The 17,316-nt window shown below is 37.9% G+C and overlaps 3 protein-coding genes across 3 annotated transcripts; 1 reads left to right on the forward strand and 2 right to left on the reverse strand.

The window, feature by feature from the left end:
- Positions 1 to 597: 597 nt before the first annotated feature.
- si:ch73-335m24.2 (protein eva-1 homolog C) lies at positions 598 to 5,152 on the reverse strand. The gene is made up of 8 exons (XM_054597127.1): positions 5,065 to 5,152; positions 3,800 to 4,005; positions 3,581 to 3,704; positions 2,909 to 3,061; positions 2,556 to 2,699; positions 2,403 to 2,474; positions 2,240 to 2,320; positions 598 to 1,379 (listed from the first exon to the last, which is right to left on the reverse strand). Exons 1-8 carry the CDS (start codon positions 5,150 to 5,152, stop codon positions 982 to 984), a joined length of 1,266 nt encoding a protein of 421 aa, XP_054453102.1. The 3' UTR covers positions 598 to 981.
- A 2,846-nt stretch (positions 5,153 to 7,998) lies between these two features.
- clic2 (chloride intracellular channel 2) lies at positions 7,999 to 13,289 on the forward strand. Its single transcript, XM_054597640.1, has 7 exons — positions 7,999 to 8,070; positions 8,192 to 8,329; positions 9,678 to 9,787; positions 10,375 to 10,500; positions 10,611 to 10,711; positions 11,573 to 11,754; positions 12,644 to 13,289. Exons 2-7 carry the CDS (start codon positions 8,276 to 8,278, stop codon positions 12,803 to 12,805), a joined length of 735 nt encoding a protein of 244 aa, XP_054453615.1. The 5' UTR covers positions 7,999 to 8,070; positions 8,192 to 8,275; the 3' UTR covers positions 12,806 to 13,289.
- A 15-nt stretch (positions 13,290 to 13,304) lies between these two features.
- urp1 (urotensin-related peptide 1) lies at positions 13,305 to 15,951 on the reverse strand. The gene is made up of 5 exons (XM_054597128.1): positions 15,849 to 15,951; positions 15,322 to 15,450; positions 15,201 to 15,241; positions 14,668 to 14,773; positions 13,305 to 13,609 (listed from the first exon to the last, which is right to left on the reverse strand). Exons 1-5 carry the CDS (start codon positions 15,949 to 15,951, stop codon positions 13,578 to 13,580), a joined length of 411 nt encoding a protein of 136 aa, XP_054453103.1. The 3' UTR covers positions 13,305 to 13,577.
- Between the last annotated feature and the right edge of the window lie 1,365 nt (positions 15,952 to 17,316).

Consider the following 17,316-nt stretch of genomic DNA (forward strand, 5'->3'; position numbering starts at 1 on the left):
GAGGTTATCAAATATATTGTTTTGCAATACATTAAACCATCCAACAGTACATAAAGCTAAATCTATTAGTCGATTGATCCATTATTGGAATTAATTAACAGCCATTTTAAGAGTGTTTTTTGTAATTTTTCATGCAAAACCACAGACTGTATTTAAAAAGGCAAAAACGTAGCAACCAATAGATTAGTCGAGAAGTTAATCATCAGATTAATCCATCGTAAAAAAAAAAAAAAGTAGATATTCCAATTTGATTTAGGATCAACAATTGTCAAATAATTTTCTGTCAGTTAATCTCCTTATCATTTAAACCATACATTTTCAGGTTTGTGTGCAAAAATCATCAATTATTTTCCAAAGTAGTAATTTATCTGTCAGAAATAAGTACAATCTCCCTCTCTGAAATGTAGTAGAGTCAAAAGTAGATTGGCATGAGATTAAAATACTCAAGTGAAATACCTTCAAGTGCACCTGTAACACAATTTAAAGTACTGATTTAGTTCTGTGACAGGTTTACCCTGGATTACTCTGCATTTGTTCTTTAATTTCCTAGGTACTCTTTCTGAAACACTAAACAAAGACACCACCATTTTCACCCCACTAAAACAATCTTTATTATTTAGATTTATAGTTTGTTATGATGTATGATATACAATTTTTTACGTTTTACATGACATCCAAGGACCGAAACAAATGTTGACAGAACATTATTTGAGGCAGAATCTCAATCTGAATCATAATTTAGTTAACAATTCATTTAAAGAACATATTGTGTGAAGTTAATTTTAATAACAATTGTAATTAATCTAGCACATTAGAACTTTGTATATTCCAGCCTTTATCGTTTAAGGTCACTTTGCCATGTTTGACAATACATGGATATAAGTAACTGAATGTTTGTAATTTCAGTCCACAACTTAAATCAACTTAAATCATAGCAGAAAGGTGCTTTAGAAGTAGTATCACTCATAAATGTAACTTTTCTCAATTGTCGTAGGTTTTAATCTTATGAATGGCGTAAGGGCTGGAGTCTCGATGTGGCCAAATGTCTCCATTTGGCAGACCCATCGTCTGTTCCACCTCTCGATCCACCTCTCGATCCACCATCTCTACTGTCAAGGTGGACGGACTGAGGATTTCTGTCGTGCGGTAGGATTGTGTGAGGTGACGGAAGGACGACGTGTCTGAGATGTCATCGTCGAAGAGGTCCTCCATGAGCTCCTTGCGCTTTCTGCGAGATGCTTTCAACTCATCCTTCAGGTCAGAAACCAGCTCTTTAACATCCCTCACCAGTGTGGACCGAATACCGAACAGACAGAGCAGGAACACCAGACCAGCACATATGCCGGAGACAAAGTACAGAGCAACTCGCTCTGGGAGATCTGGAAGAGATTGAGGCATGCGATGATCATGAATCAAGGTTAGTTCAAAATGTGGCACAAAACAGAAAATTCACAGTTGTTAAAAATCTTGGCCCTTTGAACCAAATTATTCCTTAAAATACTGTACTGGTGTTTCTACATGTCAACCAATTTACCACAAATTGCATTACTGCTTACAATTTACCGAACAAATGCCCTTCATTTTACATAATTGATGCACTTATAACCTACAAAGCAGCCACTAACTCTATTTCCTTTCTTTACTGTGTGAAAATCAACAGCAGTGGCTTTAAACTCAATCAAAAAAGGCAATTGAATAATAGGAACAATTTGTCTTTAAGTCTTTGCCTGGTAATGCAGTGAAAAGCATAGAATGTATTGAGAAATCTTCATGGACTTTGCAATTGTGTTCAAATTTTTTAATAATGTTGTTTCGATATCAGCTATTGTCGACATGGATGTTTTAGTTTTCCCTTCAGTACATGAATGCACCATTCAGAGAAATAAGAAAAAAAGCAATCCAGGCTTTCAACTGTATCATCGTCTATGATTATGTACACTAGACCTAAGCAGCTTTTACGTATGTGCATTCTGACTGGAATTAAGACAAAAAATACCAGTCTCAATAAAGAAACTATGGTATGCTTTGGAAAACGCTCAGCAGTGATGCAAAGGAGAGCCATTTAATGCAGACAAGTTTAAGCTGTTTGGGAAGCCAGTTCTTCCACTTGTTCTACAGTTTTGCAGAGCTAAAACATGCCAAAACACTGGTAGGGCCCTTTATATATGAGCTATAACAACAATGATAAGAAATGTACATGCAACCCTTGTCTGACGTTTACAGGCATCAGCGCACATACCCAATATTTTTTCAATGATCTCCAGAGAGTTGGTTAAGAGCACGTTTTGAGGCCTGTAGGTGGGGCCAGTGTACCATCCACCTGCAGGTGAGAGGGGTCTGGGCTCAGACGCCAGTCAAACTGCATGCAACAAAACCTGTGAATCTTTTCTGCTTACTCTCACCATGTGTGTAGTCAGAGATCATGAAAGGATCCGTTGACCCTCGACCCACATCCTCCAGAAGATACCGGGGCACTGAATTTTTAAAAAAATTACGATTTTTACATTATTCAGCAAACCATGTCAGAAGTGGTTAGCATCCGGTTTGTGACTTACCACAAGTGAAGGACACCCGCAGGTGTTTCCTGGTGCCGGGGAAGCAGGGGTCCCCGAAGGTTTGAGTATCGGCAACTAATGAACAGTTTGCTCTGCTGTGACACCTGCGTGACACTTTCCTCAGAGCCGAAGGTGACAAACACTCTGGAATAGATTAAAACAAGTAAAATGACTAACTGTAATGCATTCATCATAATAAATCAGTAAATGTTTGCAACATTAGGCTTTGGTTTGAAATTAAAGCACTAATGTATACTCATAAAAAATAGGGCACACTAATTATTCTCCATTGTGTCTATAGAACTGATATTTGTTCCACATTTTAGCCACTAGATGAGCGCCCTGTCTCAGACCCATGTCAGTGTGTGATTCAGGTTCCTGAGGGCAGTAAGGACTGCCGTGCAGCAGGTGTCCAAACGTGGCCGAGTAGATCGCCAGGACAGTTTCGTTTTTACACATCAGCCTCAGGCGCTCGTTTTCACACACCAGCCTCGTGCGGTGGTGCTCTGAAAAGCAGATAACATGTACACATGATTACAGAAAGAAGTATTTTGATAAACATCAAAAAAATAATTTAAAATAATATATAGTAGTGTTTAGTTGTAGCTGACGAATACCAGATTTTATGTTACCGCTGTGCTTCCTTAAAGTCTTTTAAAGCAACTTTAGGGTCAAATAGTGTTATGGATGAAAAAATCCCTACAGCTAATGAGCTTGTATGTCAACAGATGCAACAGATCACCATGACAACTGAACAAACTCCATCTGCTGATGAAGACGTTGTGATTTGGATGAAAGTCCCAAATTACATTGAGTTGGCATTGTTTTGTCGAACTGCTATTTCTATTTTTCAGACTGAACTTTCATGCTTCACTAAATTGGAAGATATTAAATTGAAATATGTTTGCAGCGCATGCAGACACAAAATTCTAGTTGCTTACTACTTTTGATTCATCTTATTGATATACTGGCATCAAAACCACTGTTCTAGTTGTCCACATGAGTATAGGACCATAGCGACGTACCTGGTCTGCACTTGTATGAGACCAGAAGGTACTTGCTGGTGAGAGGACAGGGGTCCTGCCCAAACACTGGACTGAGAACAGGGATGTGACAGAACCGCCGTTCCTGGCACTCTGACACCACTTTCTGCAAACAAAACGTGTGCAATCTGCTGTGTTGGTCACAGCATTTTACTTAAACAGACTTAATTTTACATTTGTCTCACTGTGGATTTGTTTTACCTCGATAGCAACTGGGGAAGTGCATTCTTTATCCTCCTCCACAGTAGTGTTTGTGTTTGCAGAGGGACATAAATGCTGATTAGGAACACGTCGTCCGTAGAAAGCTGAGAGGACGGCCACAGACGTCCTCGAGGGACACTCAATGACGAGCGTGTCTCCTTCACAGGCGTGAGCCGTGTGGTTCTTCAGGATGTTGTGAAGATAAACTGAAAGAGAACACAAGCTGATGCTAATTTCAGTATCTACTAATTGTGGCAGATCAGTGTGTGTAGTGTATTAAAAAATAACCTGATGAAGGTCTACGTACCGAAATGTTGTGACTAAAATACATGTGAAGAAGCCAGTGTGGGGGAGTTTTTGTTCTACAATACACAAGTGTAAAAAATAGTGCTGGATGTATGATTTTTGTTAAAAGAGAAGCTAATCTCAAACACAGTTGTTTGATATGTCACTTTCACCTTGTTTAAATATATAAATAACCTCAGCATACAACAAAGGTGTCTGATTGGCTTTTCCTTTTTAACAAAGCAGAAATGACTGGTTGACTCAGTTATTGTCACTAAATAATACATCATTTAGAAACCCTTCATCAGTCTTATAAGATGCTTTTTTTAGTCCTTGCAGTTCGGCCCTAGTTCTCGACTGGGTGGTGTCTCACTCACTGGGTGGAGCTCCCATACACAATGTTTGGACTATGACTACAATTACAAACATACAAGACAACGGAGCACAGTGAGTGAAGTCTCCCCTCCCGTGTGTGTGCGTCCCGTACTCGGAGCAAATGAGAGGCAGTACCAAGCACTCCCTCACAATGAACTATTATTAGGCCCTTCAGAGGCTGCAGCGACACAAAAAATGGAAACAGGTCAGATAGAGAGATACACGGCTCACAATAGATTTGTCTGAGAGAAAACCTGCCTTTGACTTTGTCTAAACATTATCATTGTTTCCACGCTTTTCAGCCATCATATGTTGTAGTCAAGAGTCAAAACAACTCAACCGTAGTTAATTTAATGTTTTCGGAGTATCTATTCTGTGAAGATCTAAGTTCAGGACCTGGACATTCAGGAGCCTCTTCCCCCTGATTCTGGTGTTTCAGCATGAAGTGCAACAGCTGTTTGGAAAGCAGGATGTGAAGATGGTTATTAAGGGGTTGTTAATGTCCATTAGAAGCTTCCTTTGCAGTTACAGTTCACAGCTGAAAGATAACCAGTTAGCTTTTGACTTTCTCCTGAAAAATACATTATAGATATTAAAACACTTACGAGACAAATCTGTTGCCGAATGTGCAGTGTGAGTCTTCAGAGCCAAAAGAAGAGATGAGAACAAGCAGTAACTCCATGGCACAGGCATTGTGTATATCCTTCATGACAGACCTCAGGGTTTTGTTGTAATGAGTTGTTGTGCCATTGACTGCCTGGGTGAGAGCGGTCTGTAGGTCAATGATGCCATTGTGTTTACAAGAAACAGCTGCCCCCCTGTAGCAATAGAAAAAACTGACTGCAGTTGATATCTAAGCTCCATCATTGATTTGGCTGTGCTAATGTGTGGATGCGTCTACATTCAATTTTTTTTATAGGTTGTTGCAGCTTGTGGCTCTACTATCAGGACAAAGTTTATAGAAATTGTTTTTGGAATGCACTTAGTTGCTTTATTTCAGATTGTTCAATCAAAGGATTAATACCATGTTCATGGTCTACGTGTTAAGTACGGAGCTCGGGAACTGCAGCTGGGATGCTATAAGCTTAGCTTAGCATAAAGACTTGAACCAACAGGGAACAGTTAGCCTTCTTCTCTCCAAATCATTAAAATATGCCTACCGACATACCTTATGGGGCTCAATTATTAACATGTTACATGTCATTTGTTTAATTTGTGGGTTTTTTATGTCAGTTCAGGCTAGCTATCCCCCCCTGCTGCTAGTCTTTATGCTAAGCTAGGCTAATCCCATCCTAGCTCCAACTTCATACTTGACACACAGACACGAGCGTTGTATTAATTTTTTGTCTAAATCTTGCCTCGGAAAGAAAGACAATAAATGATGAACGTCTATGTCAAAAACTTTTCTTTTTCTATAAAGAAATGACAAAAGACAGTCACGTTGAATCCTAAAGACTGGCAGACGCTTGATGATATGTTGATAATGTTTGCACGATAAAATCTTGACATTACGCATCTGTGTGTTTGTGTGTGTGTGTGTGTGTGTGTGTGTGTGTGTGTGTGTGTGTGTTTGAGGAATGGCAAAATCATCTCTCATTCTCTGGGCTCGGTTGTCAACAGTGAGGGTCCTGTTTATAGAGATAAGCCACTTGTTTCAAGGAGGTCACTTCCAGCTGCTGTGTGTGTCCAGTGGAAAATTGTGTATCTGTCCATGAGCTTTCCTATCTTTTTGTCTGTGGAAGAGGAAGTAAAATGTCACTGACAAGTTTTATTTTTTTCCAGAAACACTCAGGAAATCTCTCCTGTTGAAAGTCCTCTCTGCGTAGCCAGAATCAGTTGGTTCCAGTTTACTATAAAAGCTGTGGTTTCTAGCTTTTATTTTCTCTCTTACTCAACTCCTGTGTGTGACGTCTGTTGTCATAGCAACCAAACATTGACACATAAATTCTTGTGAAGTCATTGACCAGTTCGGACTGTGACTTTATCAGCGATTGCAGCCACTTGTGATGGTGAATCAAAATTAATATCTGACTGGCACTTCCGTCATTTATCACGCAAGCTCCAATAAACACTCCCTCTGTAGCAGCGGAACGGACGGAATAATGGTCATAAGTAAGAGTGACACTCCCACGTTACACTCCAGTAAAATTCCATTCACCTCCCATACGATGTGTCAATAAGGAGACTAATTATCCCTCAACCCCGTCTTCTTGGAGGAGGGCTGGTACCACTGTGTGGAAAGGGAGATTAGCTTTCAGAAATCTGGAAAATCTAAGACCATGACCTCCCTGACTTTGAGGATATTAAGAAAAGGAAAGGGGAGGATACTTTTTTTCAACAACGTTTTCAGCCTCTGTTATATTTCCTGTGATGGTCCAGTGTTATTCATCAAATTTCCTGGATTTGTTTGGAATTTCAATGTGATGTGTTGTTTTTCATGGCAAAGAGCCACTTAAAAAAAAAAGTACATGGAGCGCAGAGCCTCGTATCTTATTTTTTAGATTCCTCGTGATGCATTGCATAATTCTGGCCATGATAGTGGTCGTACCTCTTTAGGGAAGTGTAAGCCACAACCAGGGGATTTTGTCATAAAAAAAGTCCTTCCCCTCTTTACTGTAAGTGATGGCTTATTACAAGAAACACAGATACTGAGAAGACTCCTCACTTCCAAACTCTCTGAGGACATGTGAGTCATAAAATGAAAATAAACTTCAACATTCATTAGTTTTTTAATTAATATTCATTACTAATAAAATTATTTAATTCAGTTGAAAGAAAATATCAAATGCTTTTAACTGTACAGCAAAAGGATTTATTTAATACTATCCTCATGTCTCATGCAAAACAAGCAGAAATTGAAAGAAACCTTCACTTCTTTCGTTTTTATGCCCACAACACTGAGGGGATTCCCTTTACCATGATGCATTACTCAAAATACCCCTGAAGTATCCCGTCTTTGTTTGAAAGACCCGACTTGACCTTTCTGTGGGAGTAGACAACTTTGTATAATGAGCCGGATATACAGATTACTCAGCTGCAGTATGAGATATTCAGACCCTCTAGGAAATATTAATAATAATAGAATAGAAATAATTCACACATAGCATTATAAAACATTATTTCGAAACCAAAAGTAATTTACACTTACACATTTATGTTATTTTCAACATTAAACGCACACCTAGAAGAATCTGTACGACTTTTAAAGCCCTAACAAACATATTGTGTATTATTCAGTCAACCATATGAGAGACTAAAGGCTACTTTCTACCTTAAAATAAGATTAGCTGTATCATCTGTTTTTCCCAGTGAGTGCTTTGTAATAAGTGCAGCCTTTCTGTGAAAAGTGCTCCTAATGTATAATATTGTTGGAACGTGAGTAGCCCAAATGAATCGTATACATTTTTTGTTTTGAGTCACATGCTGTTATCAGTTCTTGTGTTTTGCAATATGCAAAGGAACCTATTTTAAGCTCCTAGATTCTGGCGTTGTATATATAAGTGAGTACCCCGCCCATTTCTCTGGGTCCTCCCTCTCCCCTCTCACTAGTGAAGTATGTTCAGAGCGATAGCCTTCAAGGAGCCCTCAGAGAAAACACAACCAGCCAGGAGGTGTGACACTTTTTCTCCTGACATCCACGATTGCAGAGACACTTGAAACCACAGCAGAGCTTGTTCAAGGGACTCTGTTATCAGCTTTCAGAGCTTTTTCTCTCTCCCTCTCTCTCTCCAGCTCTGTGGTTGGATTTCTGGGAAGCAAAGAACTAAAGGAGAAACTTTGACTGAAAAAAGTGAAGTTAACTTTTTTTGGGACGACATGGCACTTCGACAGAACTCTGAAAACGAGCCAAGCATCGAGTTGTTCATTAAGGTCAGTCATTTCTTTTCAATTTCACTAAATACTTGGAAGAAGAAGTTGGCTGCAACATGTGAGGGAAAGTCAATTACACCTGATTTCACTGTCAAAAGAACGTATTGTGTTTATTTCAATTCCACAGGATATTTCTCTTAATTTACCTGACTTTTATCCTCTCTTTAAGAGGAAAATAAACAAAGATTTTGCTCCTCACTTATCATTAGTATTGTAAAAAGGCATAGATCTTATGTATGTTGCTGTAGGATCAATCAAAGGGCAACTCTGTTTTTAAAGCGGTGCCTTCTGAAGATACCTTTCCTACAGATGCTGAAGTGTTTGTATCTCTGCTGAGGGTCACGGCACATTTCTTTATCACTGAACTCAGACAGTCCACCTTATCATCGCACACATGGACGGAGTTGAGAGCAAGCAGGGTGACTGGCCCCCAGCCCCAACCAGGCACACCCACTTTACTGACGCACACATTCAAATACAGTAAACAAATAGTCATTAATCCTTATTTATCACCTCATGTTGTTGCCTAATAGACAAACCTTAACATACATCAGGATCTATTTATTATTTTCATGTGATATATGTGCACATTGTGTTCTTGTTAATGTGTATCTTCTGATATGTATAACAAGGTCAAGATTAAGCTGTAGAAAGTTTATGTCTCTTTGTAGATAAAACATTCAACATTCAGTCTCTTAAAGGAAAAGTTTTCCTTTTTTTTTTTAGAAATATGCTTAATTGCTTCCTTGCTGAACGTTTGCTGAGAAGATCATTACCAATCTCATGTCTGTACAGTAAATACGAAGCTACAGCCAGCAGATGCTTAGCTTAACTTAGTTTAACTTAAAGGATTTTATCTTCGTCAGACAGAAACAAGACTCCAAAAAACTACTGCTGCCAGCCAAGAAATGGTCAGGCGCAAAAAAAAACTTTAAAAGAGCGAATTGTCATTATTGCTTGGTTGTCTGATAAAAAAAAAAAACAAGATCTAACTTGTTATGTAGCTTTAGACATGGATTTTGTTATCTTTGGACACAGCCAAGCTAACTGTTTCCAGTCTTTATGCTAAGCTAAGCTAAGCTGCTGGCTCTAGTCAAATTTAGCATGAAAAAGTATGAATGGTACAATGGGAGGAGAGCCAATGTTAGTCTGTTGTTTTGCGCTAAAACACAATGCCTGCTTTTCCCTTCCATGGAGGAAACCGCCAAGACACACCTTTCACTACAAAAATCACTTGTTTATTAGCAGATGAGAGGAGAAGATAACTTATGATATCTTCATTGGCTAAAACGGGGCATTTTTGGCTCATGTGGTCATAAAACTTAATATCATTTTCTGTGTTTTTCAGGCTGGACACGATGGTGAGAACGTGGGGAACTGCCCCTTCTGTCAGAGGCTCTTCATGGTTTTATGGCTGAAGGGAGTGAAGTTTACAGTGACCACTGTGGATATGAGGAAGTAAGCTCCCCTCCTCTGGCAAAAAAAAAACACTTCCTGAGCATCTGGTCACAGGGACTTTTCACACAGAACTCTATTAAGAAGCAAACAAGAGAGAAATTGAGAGTAACCCGAACCGTTTCTATAAATTATCAAAGGTGTGTCGCTCAGAGTTTAGAGGGAGGAGACCGTGTTAAGGTGTACAGAGAGCTCTGTGTCGCTGCCAAACAAACACCTTCTTTAATTACTGGCCTCATTGTGTGAATTTCTCAGGGTCGTTAAGACCGGTAAGCAAATAAGATCAGGAAAGTTTGAAAGGATGTTGATAATTGAATGATTCAGAACAAGCACACACAACGGGGCCTTTTAAACAGATGACCACTCCCAGCGCTGTGTGTGTTTATAACCAAAAAAACAGCTGATGTTAAAATCATTAATCCACAGAGCCACATCTGGTTCTGACAGCCTCGATAACCAACGCACTCTCAGTTTTGACGTGCTTGATAACAGTCTGATTGAACAAACTGTATGAATACATCTAATAAGTCAGATGTCTCCCTCTTTCCTCCCCTCTTCCCTCTCCATCTAATTATATGTCCTCTCTCCAGGAAGCCAGCTGAGCTCAAAGACCTGGCCCCCGGGACCAACCCTCCTTTCCTCCTCTACAATGGCACCCTCAAAACAGATTTTATCAAAATTGAGGAATTTCTTGAACAAACACTGGCCCCTCCCAGGTATTGTTGCGCTTAATCATTACACAAATATTAATCAGGTGACTTGATCGTGGCTTATTCACATCAAAGAAGTTTACTCCTAAGCTCCTCCCTTCTGCTCTCCCCCTCAGGTATCCTCATCTCAGCCCGCTAAACAAAGAGTCCTTTGACGTGGGTGCCGACATTTTTGCAAAGTTCTCTGCTTTCATCAAGAACAGTCCCAACAACGCCTGTAAGTTAAATAGTCATGTGATTCATTAAACATGTTATTTCCACCTTTAGCTGTGAGATAATAATGATTAGAAAATAGATTAATAGAGTTTGAATGTGTTTTCACAGGACTTATCAGTGGTGGAAAGTAACTAAAGTACTGTACTTAAGTATTCAGTTTGGAGGTACTTTTATTTCCAGTTTATGCTACTTTATACTTCTACCTCACTACATTTTAGAGAGAAATAAATAAATGTTTACTTGCAAAACATCAGTCCACTAGAATCTAATCTAATAGAAAAATAAATCTATATTTGGGTTATTCTGAAACATGAGTACTTTCATTTTCTGTACCTTTACTTAAGAAAACATTTGAATCAAGAATTTTACTTCCCACAGAGTAAATTGTGGAAGTGATACTTAACTTATAAGTACTTCTTATACCACTGATCTAAAGTAAATGTACTCATTATGCAGAAACCTGCTCCTTATATTATTGTCTACGTATTGTATTATTGTATTATTTTATACATTGATGTGTATGCAGCATTTTATGTTGTAGCTGGTTGAGGTGAAGCTGGTTTGCATTTATTTTTGGTTCCGTTGGATAACAATTACTATAAAGTCAACATACATTTTGTGAATGACAGCTGTGCCTAAAGTAATTGTAAGTAAGTACAATGTTAAATACATGTAGTGGAGTAAACGTACAAAGTAGCATAAAATGGAAAAACTCCTGTAAAGTACAAGTACCTCAAAATTCTAGTTAAATACATTACTTGAGTAAAAGCACTTTAACCTTACTATCCACCTGAAGGTACATTTCACCACACACAATAATAGAAAATCAACTCACCACATTTCTGCGTCTCTCACCTTCCAGTCCACGAGAAAAACCTGCTGCGGGAGTTCAAGCGTCTGGACAACTACCTGATCTCGCCCGTCCCTGAGGAGGTCGACCACAACTCCAGAGAAACCATCACCGTCTCCAAGAGGAAGTTTCTGGACAGCGACCGCCTCACCTTAGCTGACTGCAACCTGCTGCCCAAACTGCATGTTATCAGGGTGAGACAGTGCATCAGATTTCATTTTGGGGTCATTTCTTGTAGAGTATAGTTTTTTTTGTTGTTTCTTGGCTCTTTAAGTGTCTGAAGGCAGTAGTGGAAAGTAACTAACTACACAAGTACACTACTTAAGTAAAATGTTGAGATATTTGTTAATCAACTTATTTGAGCTTCCTTTTAATGCTACTCTAAACTTCTGTTTCTCTACATTTCAGAGGGAAATATTGCACTTCTTACTCCACAACAAATGTATTTGGCAACTATAGTCCCATGTTATTTTTCATATTGAGATTTGACATAAAAATACAATGCATTGTTAAAGATTAAACCTTTTTTAGAATAGAGATATTTTTCATTTAAACTCAGATGTTTTAATTTAAGTAACTAAGTTCAAGGCTAAAAGAAAATATATTTTATTATTATTTTAAAGGCTTTAAAAATTGAAAAACGTTCAAAAAATGAAAAGAAATGTGTTCACCTCTCCCATTAATCATAGCACGACCCCTCAGATTTATCTGTGACCCTTTAGAGGTGGCCGACCCCTTGATTGAAAACAACTGGACTAAAATACTGAGCTGAATGAAGTACTTAAAACTACCTGTACCTCAGCCAGCTACAACAATTAAATGCTGCTAATAAATTGATGAATCAGAATTAACAATGTACTAATGTGATTTATCATAATATATCAGTCAAGAGGGCCAGCTTTTGATACTTAATATTTTTTAAGATCATAATACTTACATACTTTTGCTTTCAGGAGTATTTTTTAAGTATATTTGAGTATTTCAATGTTGTTTTGTAGTAAAGTAAAGTAAAGTTGTATTGGTACTTTTTCTTGAGTAGATGATCTGAATACTTCTTTGATCTTCCTTTTAATTTTTTTTCAGGTTGCTGCCAAGAAGTACTGCGACTTTGACATTCCCGCAGAGTTCACAGGTGTGTGGCGATACCTTCAAAACGCCTTCCAGAGAGAGGAGTTCAAACAGACGTGTCCAGCCGACATTGAGATCGAGAAAACATACTTCAGCGTGGCCAACAAGAGGAAATAAAACCTTTTGGATTTTCTGTAATTAATGTCCTGTTTTCACTCAATGTAACTCTGCATGAAAATATGGTGATCTGCAGAGGGCGCTGTCACCTACAAGAATAAACTGCTGCAATGAATCAGACAAAATTCCCCTTAAAAAACCTTCACCTGTTGTTGCAGTAAGACTTTGGGACACGCTGAAGCAAAATGTTTTATTGGTTGTTTGTATTGACTGATTATCCATAGTCACTCACAGACAGATGGTACCTTCATGCCACGTTAAAAGGCCAAATGTGCAATTGATATTTTTGTTTATAGTGTAAATAGATATTTTTCCAGGTTTTTATGATCAAAACCCTCATCAATATATATGTGATTATGTTAGTGTGAACAGCAGCTGCAGAAACGTTCACAAACAGTTAATTTCCATACCAATCATTAAATACACTGCTGTATCTGATATGATTCAATATTCTCACTGTCACACTAATAAATAATATCAAATTAATTTGTCATAACCTTGATTTTTGTGTGCTGACTAATATTTATAATACTCCCTCCTTTAGGTCTCTTACAGTAAATAGTATATATTTACCTTAAATCATCACAACCAAAAGCAGGTAACATCAATGGCTTTTCTGATATTCAAGTTTATTTTCAGCCACAAAAATATATCTGTTGATCTGGTATAGACGGTGAATATACTGTTTGGTGGAAAAACGATGATGGAGAGTGAAGATGTTTCCAAACAGGCCGCGCCGAAATCACACCAAACGTCCTGCAGCTGCTGGGCTCTAGTTGGTGACACAGTACTTCCAGAAACATGCTGTCGGCCATCAGAGACGGATGAAAATTAAAGAAAGTCGCATTTGTTAAGTTCTAATACACTTTTTTCCCCCAACACTTTTACACTCTACCTTATCTTCTTTAACTTAATATTTATAATAATGACCTAATATTGTCATATCTGTTTCTCCATATAGGGTCTAAGGAAAGAGAGTGTTATATGTACGGATTGTAACGTCCTTTAAAGGAAATTTGTGATCTAAATCGTCTTTCAACATAAAGACCATTTTAGTGCACTAATACTTTACTTGTATGGTCACAATTTAGTTTATTCCCCTTACTTAAGATTCATAAGCAGTAAACATTTAATAAAGGTTTATAACACAATATGATGTAATTGTAAGCAGATATAACTGCTTATAAGTATGTTTATCAACAACTGTTACACCTTTAGTGGAGGCTCATGTATAACCATTACAATTAAAAAAACACAGTTGTAATAATATAATGTATGACTTTATAAGTCACACTTACAGTGTGTTGGAAACCATTCTTAAATGTTTATAAATGTTTATGAATGATAAAGTCTTGCCACTGATATGTAAAGTCTTTTTTTGAGGACTGTATTTTTTCCACTTAAGAAGTAAACTTCATTATTTGAAATCACATGAGTTCATCATCATTAGCATTAGGAAAAGTAACTCTGTAGATTTTACTGAGCACTTAAAATGAGGTAAAGTGAATGATGTACTTTCACTTCAGTGGAGTTATGTACCAGTAGTTATACTGTGTGTGTGTGTGTGTGTGTGTGTGTGTGTGTGTGTGTGTGTGTGTGTGTGTGTGTGTGTGTGTGTGTGTGTGTGTGTGTGTGTGTGTGTGTGTGTGTGTGTGTGTGTGTGTGTGTGTGTGTGTTCAGCCATGCCTTAGTTAAACATCCTTCTCTTGTTAGATCATTGCATTATAATACCAACAGCTAAGACATCATGTCAGGTCTTTTTGTATGATGTCAACTCAGGACTAAAGGTCTTGAGCCGTCGTCACAGATAGAGCATAAAGAGCAGGTGTGGCGTGTGCATGACAGAAAGAAAAGTCACACACCTCTTTTGTTTGCTTTTGGCAAGTTCTGCTCTGATCTGAGAAAACCATGAGAGCGAAGCTTGTCAGCGGCTGCCAGCTTCAAGACGGTTTCTCTGAGGTCCTCGACCTGAAATCAAGAAAGAACACTGATATGTTGTGGTGCACTGCAGCCAGAGCTTTAACTGGAACAAAATGATCACATAACCCCAGTTTAAACCTGTTTAAGACATTAATTTCAAAGCACTCATTGGTCTGGTTCCTCTATTTATTTGTGGGCATTTGTGCCAATATGTACCTGCATTCAATCTTAGATCCTGCAACTAATCCATCCGATAAAGACTTAAAACTAAAGGATATGCATTTGATGTCAGAGCCTCTAAACTCTGGAACAGCCTTCCTGTTAAACATTATCTCGCTGCCTCAGTGACTTCATTTAAATCTCTACTGAAATCTTTCTGAGCCATTTCACGTTTAATTTATTCTTTGCATGTCTGTACAGCATATAGTGCTGTATTGCTACTTACTTAAAAGTGTACAGAGACGTTCGGCCTTACCATGTTTGCAAACTTATCTGGTTGTTCTGAATCTTTAGCTCCTTAAAAAAAAAACATAAAAAAGAAAGTTAGAAAATTATTTGTGAATGATTTATCTGCAAAATATTTGTATTATTATTACCTTTATTCCAGGACTCCATCCCTTCGTTGCGCTGCATCAGTAGAGGATACAGATTATTCAACTCTCTCTGCTCCCCCTCGGCAGTGTTGGGTCCATCCTGCACCTCTGACACTAATTTCTGAAGGAAATCTGTTGAAATAAAACATGGTCCTCTCATCATCCTGTCATTGTGACATTAAGATCCCTGCAGAAGAATGACTTGTCAAATGTGTTTTTAGGATTTTTAACCATAACCTGAATAGCAAAAATGAGAAAGGAGATTCACATATTTTAGTAAAGTCAAGATAGAACCTTATTTTAAAGGAAATTGATGAAGTAATGAAGAGAGTTTGGTTGAATTTCTGTATGTTTTCTGTATGTTATTTATCATTTTCATCTTTAAGGTGCATGCTGTACCAACTGAGCTACAGATTGTTCGTACAGAGTGTTGCTCAAGACAAAAGTTCAAATTTAAAAAAACAAATTAATCGAAAGCAGTCAAACTGTTTCAGTAAACTTGAAGAAGACAGTATTAAACAGAGTCTTACCTTCCTGCGGCTCCATGTTGGTATCGGGGTACAGAGGTAGAGCATGTGTCCGTCTTGCAGAACAAATCACGGCTACGAGGTAGAACAGAGCTACAGAAATCATGGTGCGTCTCTCTTTAGATGGCCTGATCTGGTCTGTAACTCTGCTCGGCAAAGAACTTCACTTATATATCCTCAGGGGCCATCCATCACAACCTGATCAATACATTATCATCAGACCCAGTCTCCTTCTTAATGGTTTTGACGCGAAGGATCAGTCGTCATAGACACAATTTAGGGGACCCTGTCAATTGAGCCGGAGCCTATCTCTGCTTGTACAGAGAGACCTAACAAATGTTTACTCTGCTGCAGTAATCAGCGGCTGTCCAGCAGAGCTCTGATGGTTTATGTCTGACACCATTTCTGTGTGATGGGCTGCTCCAACGTATCATTGCTCATCTCTGAGATACACAGCAGGTGGAAATATGTTGCTTCAGGTTTGTACGTCATTTTTGTGTTAACAATTTTTAAGTTTTTATTCATGGCTGTCTGAGGAAGCAAATAGATCACGTTGGTTTTAATGTGTTGCAATTGTTGTTAGTCAGGAGTTAAAGGTACAAACAAGTATACGCTTTGATCTTGTGCAATGCTTTTTGTTGTTTGTGGAGCATCACCTACCCTGTATGGACAATGTATTTTCTCAATGTATTTTCTCTCTTGCACAGTTTTTATTTCTACATGTTGATTAAAGCCTTGTTATATTTACTGGTTTCACTACATTGCCACCCTTTCAATATAGCAGTTGCACTTTGCACACAAGATCAACTAAATCCAAAGCACAATGTTGTACAGTTTAAACAAGGATTTAAAGGATTTTTGGATTTGTGAAGTTGGCTTTGGAACAATAGAGTGCTTTTTTTGTAATGTTCTGCTTGATTTGTCTTGTATTTTGGATATTTTATTATTATTCACCATGATTGGGGTTGAGTTAGGGGGAAGATGATGCTAAAGAAGAGAAAATGCTAAAATGTGAACCCTTCATTGTTCTGAGTTCCATTTTGTATTTGTCCTAAATAAAAAAATTAAAAGTAAAAAAAATAGCTGTAGTTAAACACAAGAGTGAGAAAAAGATTAGAAAAATTAAATAAAAGGGTAAAAAGATAAACAAGACAATGAGTCCAATATTGCTCAAACACAGTAGTTTAGTTTAGTGTGTAATCATGCTAACATTTGCCAATTACCCTAAACGAGAACTACAGTTGAGGCTGATGGGGATCTAATTAGTTTTGTGGGTAGTTGGTCATAAACCAAAATTATCGAACTCAAAATGCTGACCTGATGCTAGTGCTAGGTGAAAAGTTACAATTTATTAAGGTTTTTGCAAGATGTTCATGGCAATCAATCTAAAAGCTGTTGAGATATTACATTTTTAGGTTTAAAAGAGAACATGCAGATAACTGTGTTGAGAGTCCTTTGGTAGAAATAACAG

This window comes from Anoplopoma fimbria, chromosome 4, assembly GCF_027596085.1.
Source record: "Anoplopoma fimbria isolate UVic2021 breed Golden Eagle Sablefish chromosome 4, Afim_UVic_2022, whole genome shotgun sequence".
Classification (NCBI taxonomy): domain Eukaryota; kingdom Metazoa; phylum Chordata; class Actinopteri; order Perciformes; family Anoplopomatidae; genus Anoplopoma; species Anoplopoma fimbria.